This window comes from Propithecus coquereli, unplaced genomic scaffold (assembly GCF_000956105.1).
Source record: "Propithecus coquereli isolate 6110/MARCELLA unplaced genomic scaffold, Pcoq_1.0 Scaffold209, whole genome shotgun sequence".
Taxonomy (NCBI): Eukaryota; Metazoa; Chordata; class Mammalia; order Primates; family Indriidae; genus Propithecus; species Propithecus coquereli.
This window is the reverse complement of record NW_012145967.1, coordinates 410,649-421,858: the sequence shown is the minus strand read 5'-3', so window position 1 is coordinate 421,858 and position 11,210 is coordinate 410,649. Positions and strand designations below refer to the sequence as shown.

The 11,210-nt window shown below is 43.5% G+C and overlaps 1 protein-coding gene across 1 annotated transcript in view; it reads left to right on the top strand.

Annotated features, from left to right (window-relative positions):
• Positions 1 to 11,210, top strand: part of PRDM10 (PR domain containing 10) — a 67,685-nt gene that overhangs the window by 7,057 nt on the left and 49,418 nt on the right. The window contains exons 4-6 of the mRNA XM_012644271.1: positions 6,826 to 7,051; positions 8,798 to 9,039; positions 10,467 to 10,670. Coding sequence (XP_012499725.1) covers positions 6,826 to 7,051; positions 8,798 to 9,039; positions 10,467 to 10,670 — 672 coding nt within the window. The remainder of the gene's footprint in view (positions 1 to 6,825; positions 7,052 to 8,797; positions 9,040 to 10,466; positions 10,671 to 11,210) is intronic.

Genomic DNA, 11,210 nt, shown 5'->3' with positions numbered 1-11,210 from the left:
ATATATTCTCTCTTAACAAACGTGTTTTCTAGTTCTGGCCACTGAAGAGGTTTAGTTACATTGATCAGTCCAGTACCAGCGAGCAGCCCCTGATGCTCGACGTGGTCTTTAAATACGGTGAAAGGAATCAGGGCTCCTTGGAGAAATGGCTGACCCTAACTCTGGCAGGGAATGTACAAGACGAACTTGGGGTGTCTTGTCTTCTCAGGGCAAGGGAGCTCTTAAAAACTTCTGTTGTGTCATCCCGTGGGAAGATCTCAGGACGGAACCTGAAGGGGCCAAAATGGAACAATTTGACCTGTAAAAAAGGATAATACCTAGAATAGATTGAAGTACTTAAATATATTTAAAGTCTACAAGTTTATATGATATTAGAAGAAATAACTCATTGCTCACTTTTTGAGCATGCTAGGATCTACCACATTATTCTGAAAACTGGAAAATGAAGGGACAAAATCCTGCCTTTCTCCTTGAAGCTACTCAGGTAACCAATAACTTGATGAGGGAAATTTCTTTATCAAAGCATTCCAAGTGATAAATAAAGAAGGAATGATCGATTTAGAATATCACCATTTTGCATCCCTCGGGGAAATATGGATCTAGGCAGTGAGCAGCAGCAGCAGCCTGAAACCGTCAGGACAAAGCTGTTGGGGAACTTTGTAATAGATAGATCAGAGTGGGAGCAACCTAACCCTCTGACCCTTCTTAATGTCACTGAAACAGAGAAAGCCTTTCATTACGTGCCTCCTGGCATTGTGTACTTCCTGTAGCATTATGCCGCATGTGAAAGTATTCTTCCCAAAAAGTTGAGCCAGAATCTGATCGAGTCTCTAGATTCAACTACCAGCTTATAAAAAGCATGGCAGACAAAATGGAACACAAGAAGGCAATTGGCAAAATCCAGCCTGTGGGAAACTCTCTAGGACGAATGGCCTGGTTTCTTTCACAAATAAATTGCAAGGGAAAAGAAGAGGAAGGGGAGCTTATGTATTAAAGGAGACTTCAGGGACAGATCAGTCAGATGCAATCTGTGGACCGTGCCTGGATCCTGATTGGAACAAACCAAATTTATGAGACAATTGGGGAAATGATAACACTAAATGGATGTTTGGATATTTGATTATATTATAAAATAGTTAACTTTTTAGGTATGATAATATATGAAATATAAAAGTCACTTTCTTTTAGAGATAGACACTGAACTATTTATAGATGAAAATGTATAGTGTCTAAGTTTTGCTTCAAAATAATCTAGTGAGGGAGAAAGTGAGTGGGAGATTAGTTCAAATAAGATTGGCTATGAGTTAATAATCGTTGAGCCGAGTGATGGGTACATGAGGTTTATTACGCTGTTCTCCCTATTTGATATATGTTTAAATTTGTCCTTATAAATGGGAAAATTATTTTGATAATTGCCTTTCTAAATGCTTTTCAGATACTGAAAAAATTTATATGCCCATCAACAATATACTATTAATATATGAGAAAGCCCATTTCCACACATTTTCTTGCCACATTGGGGATTTGCCTTCTTTTCATATTTTGCCAATCTGATAGGCAAAATTTTGTTTTAATATTAACACGTAATTTTAATTAAAGGTTTCATTGTCGTTTGCACCTCAAAGGGCCCTTCATCTTCTCCAATCTCTAGGAACAATCTGCTTGTTGCATGTTTGCACAGAGGGGAAGGTCTACTCAGCTCCACGAGCCCTGGCATTTCAAGCAGGGGAATGATTGGCTTAGCATCTTTCTTCATTGCAGTTTCCTTTCAACCAGTTTTTATTTCTGGCTGTAACACCTCAGCGGCTGTTAGTTTATTCGGTGACCTGGATAAATTTTGGATAGGAATTTGGAGTGAGGGTTTAACACAGATGATGGTTGCTTTGTCTTTCTTTCTTTTTTTTTTTTTTTAAAGCAAAAAAGTTTCTATTTTCAATTATTTTTAGTGGTGGCAAAATCCATTAGAAGCCTTTGTCATGAATGTATTTCCACATCCTTAAGAAAGGCGTCAGTGGTCTCCAGACAGAGAGGCATAGTCTCCTCTTTGTTTTTGAAAATGAACATGTGTGACTCCCCACATGCTGAGAAGAAAACATGCTGCACTGACAATCGGCCTCAGTAGGAATCCAGAAACATTCTGTTGTGTTTGCTGCTGCCCAGTGTAGTTTCGTATTTCACTTCTCAGATAAATTGTATCCTGAAATGCATTATGTACTTTCAGAAATAATTACAGAGAGTGGTACTAAGTGGGAAGGAGAAAGTATACCATAAGTTTAACATTCATTTTGCTTTTACTATGCTTTATTGTACATGACAAAATGCACAGGATTAAAATAGTTTTGCTTTGTATTCTCTTCCTCGAAGTAAAATACGCACACATTGCTTACCCACTTACTGCCTGGCTGTGACCTCAGGACCATGCGTGGTACCTTGTTGCTCAGGTATTCAAGGTGTGGGTGATGTTTACCTCCTCCGTTGCCCTTCTCAAACAGACTGAATTCCTTAGGGGCCATTGTGATGTAGTGGAAAAAGCAGTGCAGAGTTAGAATTTAAATTTTACCTCTGCCACTTAGGAGCTGTGTGATAACGTTACCTGGCCTCAAAGGAATTTAATATATACCTAGCACTCAGTAAAGGCCAGTTGCATTTGCATTAATTATTCATTAAACAAATTTGTAATGCATGTCTACTGTGTGTCAGGTCTGTGCTGTCTAGAAATAAACAATTCTTACCTAGAAATTATTGTCCGCAACCCTTTGTGTTCCTTTTCAATGGTAGCAAGATTCTGGTATGTATTCAACCTGTGCCTTAACATCAGTCCTTAAAGATAATGCAGAAGTGTTTAAGCCTGTCCTTTGCTATAGTGCTCAGAGAGTTCCAGCGTGGGGGAGGTGAAGGTTGTTGGTATTATTTTGATGTCAGCTTCCTCAGCAGTGGCAAGAAGCCAGCAGTCACCTTGCCGAACTAGAGTTGAATAGCATCTGGTGGGAAAAATACATCGCAGTTCCACTGGAATAACTCTGAATTGCTGAATTCATTCTTTCAGGTTGGCTCTGCAGAGGGTTAGGACTTTGTGAGGAGTAGAGGTATGCCTTGTTTTGTTCAATGTGTGATAACATTCATCGCTAACACTGGCATAAAATTAAAGTGGCTTAGAATAAAAGGCAATATTGTAAACTGTGCTTTGACCTGGGGAGTAGAAATGAAGTCACTTCTTTGCAGGATCTGGTGAGGAGGTCAGGGGGAGGTGGCCAAAGCTGTTGCATTGCCAGAGTCCCCTGCTCTTGTCCTTGTAGAATCTTCACTCTCAAAGGGCATTTTATTTTGTTTTTATTGAAGTTGAGGCAGATGCAACTGCGAGAATTTTGTCCTCCCATGTAGAACTTTCCAAAAGGTTCTGAGTTACAGAGGTGGAATGTCATGCAGAAGTCTTAGTTCTTAGTTAAATGAGTGCATGTTAAAACATGCAGATGCCGTTTGAGGTTTGAGGTAGCTGGTTTTATCTTTCTGGAGCCTGAGTGTTTCAAATGTTGGGCAGTGAGTTTTTTTTTTTTTTTGAGACAGGGTCTCACTCTGTCACCCCAGGTAGAGTACAGTGGTGTCATCATAGCTCACTGCAACCTCAAACTCCTGGGCTCAGGAGATCCTTTAGCCTCAGCCTCCAGAGTAGCTGGGACTACAGGTGCACACCACAATGCCTGGCTAATTTTTCTATTTTTTTTTCTAGTAGAGATGGGGTCTCACTCTTGCTCAGGCTGGTCTCGAACTCCTGACCTCAAGTGATTCTTCTGCCTCAGCCTCCCAGAGTGCTAGGATTACAGGTGTGAGCCATCGTGTCTGGGCAGGCAATGATCTTAAACTGCCATAGTGAGTTGAGTGCCATCTCAATAAACACACTCAATACTGTTTCTTTACAGAGTTTAAGAAGTTCTTTGATTTAGATGTACAACAGAAAAAGGATGTTTCTGTGACTAGCAGCAAAGAGTTCCTCTAGATGTCTGAAAGGATTGATGTCATTTCCCAAAGGGCCAAATATATTTCAACAAATGAACACCTACTTCGTGCTCAGCAGTCTTCCAAAGTTGTAGAGGAAGTATATGATGTCATCTTGGTCCTTAAAGAACTTATGATAATAATTATCATTAAACTAAGGACTTAAGGCTGGGTGTGGCGGCTCACGCCTATAATCCCAACATTTTGGGAGGTCAAGGTGGGAAGATCACATGAGTCCAGGAGTTTAAGACCAGCTTGGACAACATAGTGAGACTGTGTCTCTACAAAAATGAAAAAAAGATTAGCTGGGTAGGTGGTACGCGCCTGTTGTCCCAGCTGCTTAAGAGGTAGAGGTGGAGCTTGCCCAGGAGTTGAAGGCTGCAGTGAGCTATAATCACACCATTGTACTCCAGCCTGGGCAACAGTGTAAGACCCTATCCCTTAAAAAAAAAAAAATCCAAAACTAAGCACTTAACTAAAAGCCAGACACTCTACTACTGCCCTTATATACATATTATTTCACTTAACTCTCACAACATCCTGAGGTGTGTTCATTTTACAGATAAAGAAACTGAGGTTCAGAGAAGTTTAGTAACTTGCTAAATAGCAGGGCCAGGTTTTACTCTAAATCTGTCTGACTCCAAAGCCCACAGTCTACTCTTCTGGGGTGTAGCTAAAGAGGCAGGATGGACCCCCGGGAACATGCCTACTTATCACCAGCCATATGGTGTGTGGCAACGGATACAAAGTTACGAGGGCTAGCTAATGTGTGGGATGTCAGCATGGAGATTATAAAAGATCTTGGCAGACTGGAAGACCAGATAACAGTAATAAAATGAAATTTACTGGAGATCAATGCAAAATCTCCTATTTAAGTAAAAATCAGCTACTTAAGTTTTGAGAAGGGGAAAAATGGTTTACTAGCACTGTATGAGGGAAAGAAAGGACTGAGGGTTTCAGCTGTCTGCAAGTTCAAGGTGGGCCTGCACTAGAACTGTGGCTGTCAGAAATGCTAATGCAGTCAGATGCTATATTAATAAAAATGGAATATACTGCAGAATAAATGAAGACAACAAGGTGATCAGAGAGCTGGAAGTTTGGCCTTGTGAGAAATGATGGAATGAATAAGGGTATTTTGGCCTTCAAATATTTGATTCAGGTGGCAGAAGGGTTAAACTTATTCTACCTGCCTCCAGAGGAACGTCCTAGGCCCCAACCAAGAGGTGGAAGATCTGGACTCCACAGAAACTGTCATAGAAATTCACACCTAACGGGTACAGTGCTCACTATCTGGGTGATGGACATGCTTGTAACTTTGACTCAAACTGTACAAAAGTAATTCATGTAACCAAAATGTTTGTACCCCTGTAATATTCTGAAATTAAAAAAACGACACAAAAAAACCAGAGCTTGAATCCCAAAGATAGAAAATTTTCAGTCCTTGGCAAGACTGTCGAACATTTCTTTCCAAAAATAGTGACTTAAGGTCAGTAGATCATTCAGTATTCCTGCATAGTATGGTCGAAATTTGCCAGGAGAAAAAAATATATATATATTTCAAAGTAAATGACACAGAACAAATAAACGCTTATACCTTAAAAAAAAAAGAAGAAGAAAGAAACTGTGGTAGAACTGTTCCAGAATGGCTCAGGCTGCCCTGAGAGCAATGAAATGTGGAAGCGGAGGCCCAGCGAGGGCGAGGAGGGGGATTCTATGGCCCCGGGTGCTGCAGGAGCTCAGGGCAGAGGGGCGTCAGGGGGTCCTGGAGGCGTCAGGGGTGGTTCCTGTAGAAACTGGAACATGGTAGGATTTAAAAGGTTGGTGGAAGAAGAACATTCTAGGTGAGGAAAACAACCTGTGGGGATGTAAAGAAAAAGGGAGTGGGCGTTTCAAAACTGACTTGCTTTATTTATTGACCAGAAAGGGTCCATGGCTTGAACATGACCTAAGGTGCCGACTGGGCAGGAGGAATAAGATGCCCTCAAGGGAATCTAGGGAATCTATAACCCACAGCACTTAGGTTGGAAGCAGGAGAACTTTTTAAGGTACCATTTATTTACTGCCAGTATATTTGGTAAGATACGAATTAACCCAGTATGTGACCCAAACTGTCTTATTTGCAAGAGCCTGACTTCAGCGTGATGGAGCAATGGCAGCTCATCTCTTCGCTCCCACTCGCAGACCTCGGCCTCCCTGAAGGGTTTAAACGGAGGGCTGTTAGCCATTGACTTTTGCCAACCACATGTAGCACCACGTGTTCGGTTTTAACAGTGAAGTGGCCCCTGTGTCGTGGCCACCCTGAAGGCAGGAGGGACCTCTCCCTCCGCAGTTTAGTTCGGGTGTGGAGACTGGCGACACCCCGCGCATGGGCCACGAGGCTGTGCAAGGCCTGTTGCTCGCAGACCGAAGTCTCTGGGGAGGCCGGGCGCGCCTCTCCGCGGGTGTGAGTTGGCGTGAGCCCGCGGCGAGCACAGGAGACTGGTTGGATGGCGCGTAAGGGGTGGGCTGAGGACGCACGGTCAGGGCCTCGCCAGGTGTCAGTCTCCCACCGGCACCCAATGAGGGAGCACCTGGGCTTGCCCATTAGCCTGCCCCATCCGCCTGCCCGGGTGTGGGCAGACGAGGAAGAGGGAGGGCGAGGCTTACCAGCTGTGAGCAGCCAGTGAGCGAAAATGAAGTCAGACTCCTCCCTACAGCCCCTAGAGGGAAATCGTTTCTCTGGGGCCTTGGGGGAAGCTGGTGTGAAGACTGGATTCCGCCCACACCTCCGCGCGGTGTGTGCCTGACTCAAAGCAGACGTCTGCTCACTGCGTGCCTTAACCTCTTGTCCAGGCCTCATTACCGGTGCACAACCAGGTGCTACCTTCGATCGAGAGTGTGGATGGTTCCGACCCTTTGGCAACTCTGCAGACCCCCATAGGTAGACTGGAGGCAAAAGAAGAAGAGGATGAGGATGAGGATGAGGACACCGAGGAAGATGAGGAAGAAGATGGTGAAGACACGGATCTGGATGACTGGGAGCCAGACCCGCCCCGGCCCTTTGACCCGCACGACTTATGTAAGTGGGGGCGCCGGGCCCGCGGAGGCAGCTGTGTGTGCGCGTGTGTGTGCGCGTGGTTCCCAGGCCCCGCCCCGGCTGCGTGCTCTGCCGCTCTGCCTGCGTCGTCCTGCGACAGCGGCCCCGGGGGCAGGCGCTGACGCTCTGGTGTGTTTTCCGATTTCACTGAGTAAACTGACGCTCAGGAGAGGTCGGGCAGCCCGCTAGGGGTCGCATAGGGATGAGCGGGAGTCTGAGCCTCGGTCTCTCTGATACCAGAGCGTCAGCTACCCAGCCACCATGGCAGGCCTGCCCAGTCCTGGACTGTTCCGCCATTTCGGCTTCAACAAGCACGTTTTGCTGCTTGGCCTCTTTCATAGTCATCTCTTAAAAGTGCGTGTTGCATCCCAGGTGTGAGTGCTCGCCACAGTCTTAGGGGGCAGCGGCTTTCCCAAGGCCGCGCTAGAAAGTGGAGAGTCAGATTCCAGCTCAGGTGGTCCGGTCCGCACCCGACTGCCTCTCCGCCGCCTGCCGGGGCCTTCGCCTCCACCTACCGAACCGTTGTTTCTTTCCCTTGACGTTCAGGCTCGCACAGCACAGTTCTCACCTCATTTATTTGCATTATTGAGGCTATTCAGAGCTCTGTGGTCTCGCCCTGTTTCTCCTGGGCCTCCTGGGTGCTGGTGGTGAACCCTGTCTGCTTCCGCCCAGCGTTCAGGTCGACATCTAAACCCGACCCAACAGAGAACTTCCTTGCTTTGTTTTTCCTTGAATTCCTAAGTTTTCAAGGCATCTCCTAAGCCAAATGCACAGAGAGTCACTTTATCTTATAAATACTAATACAAAGTAGCTCTCTATTATTTGAGAGTTGAAGAAATTGAAAATAACTATTTCCTAAACCAGCTCACCCACCACACAGCCAAAGTAGGGTAAACCGTGGTTAGTTACTTAAATTTGTTAAGGGTCGTGAGTGTGATCTCTGTGTGGCCCAGTCACGGTCCTCTGTTGTGTGGCTCCGTGTGTTCAGTTCTGGCAGTTAACACATAGCTGGGTGCTCTTGGCAAAGGGGTAAGTGTGGCTGGATTGGTGTGAACGAAGTACTCTCGGAATGAGCTGAAAATACATGTCCTGTCAGGGGTGGGCTGATGGTGTTATCCAAGTGAGTGAAGTATATTATTCTAAATTCACTCATTTTAGCATTATCATCAGACAGTGGTTTCCACTGAACTCGCAAACCGTACAGCAGTTTTTCTGTTTGAGTTAGATGTGTTGAGATAATGAGGCTTCTGAAACTCCCTTTGAGGAAATTGATTCAACAGTATGTCGAGGTTTCTTTTTCCCCTAACAGCTTTACTGAGATATGATTTACATACTGTAAAAGTCACCTGTTTTTTTTTTCTCATCAGATTTTGCAGCATTTGGCCTAATAAGCTCTTCTTTTTTCGTCTCAGATATATTGTAATTGATTTGTAAATTTAGTGGCTACTATTTGAATTACTGTCCAGCAGATTTGAAATAATCATAGCCTGCATATTATTTTTGGCAGGCGTAAGCAAATTCTTCCTGGTTTTAGAGGAAAATTACAGGATTTTTATTGGTCTGTGAAAGCTAATGTATTACAATTGAATGGGTAGTACCATTGCGGGAGTTAATTGAATTTTGGCTTGAAAACTTAGATTTGGGGATTTTTCCAGTTCCAATTTTTTACTTGAGATCAAGTCATATTGAGGAATTTGACTTTGCTTCAAGACTTTCTTTCTTTTGTAGGGTGTGAGGAGTGTAATAATGCACATTCTTCAGTGTGCCCAAAGCATGGCCCCTTGCATCCGATCCCCAACCGGCCTGTGCTCACTCGAGCGAGAGCAAGTCTCCCTCTGGTCCTCTACATAGACAGGTTCCTTGGAGGAGTGTTCTCCAAAAGGCGTATTCCCAAGCGCACGCAGTTCGGCCCTGTGGAGGGACCCCTCGTGAGGGGGTCCGAGCTGAAAGACTGTTACATTCATCTGAAGGTAACTTATGCTTTGTCATAGTTCACCCTTGTTCCTTTAACAGTTTTCGGGAGCTCTCAATTTTCTGCCGAGTCTCTTATTTCAATTTCATAGCTGTTGCTTGCTAGTGTTTTTCTTTCTGTGCTTAATTTGTTTAAAGTAGAAGCTTTTTCTCTCTCACCAATAAAATGGAGACTGCAATTTTAGTTTATGAATAATTCTGAGAGCTGTAGTTCTTGGGGACTGTAATAGTTCGTTAGGGCTACCATAATAAAGTACCACGGGCTGGGAGGCTTAAACACCAGAAATGTATTTTTTTCATGGTTCTGGAGGCTGGAAGTCTGAGGGGAAGGTGTTGACAGGGTTGGTTTCTTCTGCAGTCTCTTTCCTTGGCTTGCAGATGGCCGCTGTTTCGATGCGTCCTCATGAGTGTCTTTCCTCTGTGCTTGTTCATGTCCACGTCCTAATCTCCTCTTCTTTGAAGGACCAGTCATAATTGGATAAGGGCTCACTCTAATGACCTCATTTTAACTTAGTTACCCTTTTAAAAGCCCTGTCTCCAAATGCAGTCACATTCTGAGGTACTGGGGTTAGGCCTTCAACATGAATTTGAGGGAGAGACACAATTCAGCCCATAACAGGGGCTTTAACAGCCTTTTTCTTTCTTTTTTGAAAAATGACTTTGGAATACAAAGAAAATTATGTAGATCTATGTAATCTGCTACGTGCTGGTAATGTTCGCAGGAAAACCACTTTTCAATTTTGTAACAAGTCTGTGCTGTCAAACCTTCCATTAAAGAATATTCTTCAGCAAACAGTGAAGTATTTATACTGGTCTCTGTTTTTTACATCTGATGCTTTTGCTTCCATCTAGCCCGCTCTGCCAGCCACTTCTTGCATAGCTACTCCAAGAACTGAGTGGCTCAGGATTAAGAAAGGGGATTGGAGGGGTAAATATTTGGGATGTGTTTTTTGACAAGTCAGCTGCTGTCGTGGAGCTGTTTTCTTTGGTGAATGCTGAAGATCTCCAAGCAAGAATATTACTTTCTAAAGAGAAAAACCTATCTCTGGGCTGCATATTATAAAGCAATGCAGTTGAATCCCAAAAGGAAGCAAGTTGTAATGAACTGAAGAGTGTTTTACTTTCTGGCTTATTTATAGCACTTTTGGGGTCATGTTTTGTGAAATACTAGTAAAGCCATGCAATTAGATTGCTAACATTTAGATTTTACCAGGTAATTCTCCCACAGGTGAGGCTTCAGAAAGTATCTTTTCTCTTTTACACTGGGCAAGTCACAATTTCAGTATCTTTCTAGATGCAAAGGGAAGAATCAGGATGTATGGTTGATTTAGGAGTAATATTTTGTATATTATGACATTAATGCATATCATGTTGATGGTTTTGTTTGTTTTTGTGGTGTGGCTTTTTACTTTTTCTTTGGTTACAGGTTTCTCTTGATAAAGGGGACAGAAAAGACAGGGATTTGCATGAAGACCTATGGTTTGAGTTGTCTGATGAGACCCTTTGTAACTGGATGATGTTTGTACGTCCAGCCCAGAATCACCTGGAGCAGAACCTGGTGGCTTACCAGTATGGCCACCATGTGTATTATACAACCATAAAGAATGTGGAGCCCAAGCAGGAACTGAAGGTACAGTGCTGGATCCACGGTGCTATTTGCAAACAATAATGATTGTTTAGGGCTTTTCCTAATTTTTTTTTTCCCTAAAGTGGGATTGTTACAAAAATGGTTCTTTCCTGGTAATTTACTTACTTATTGAGTAGCTACTATGTACTATACCCCTGAAATAATTCTGTAAACAAAATAGAATGAAAAGTATAGGGCTTTTATGCTTATCAGAGGGCCTACATGAAGGCATTAGGTCCAGGGGTAAGGAAGTAGTTATTTTGGGGAGCAGACTGGTACAAATGCTTCTCTATTTGCAATGTGGTTATATCCCAACAAACCCATGGTAAGTTGAAAATATTTTAAGTAAAAAATGCATTTAATACACCTAACCTACTGAACATTAGAGCGTAGCCTAGCCTACCTTAAACGTGCTCAGGACCCTTACATTAACATACAGCTGGGCAAAACCATCTAACACAAAGACTATATTGTAGTAAAGTGTTCAATATCATGTAATTTATTAAATACCGTACTGAAAGTGAAATAGAGAGTGGTTGTGTG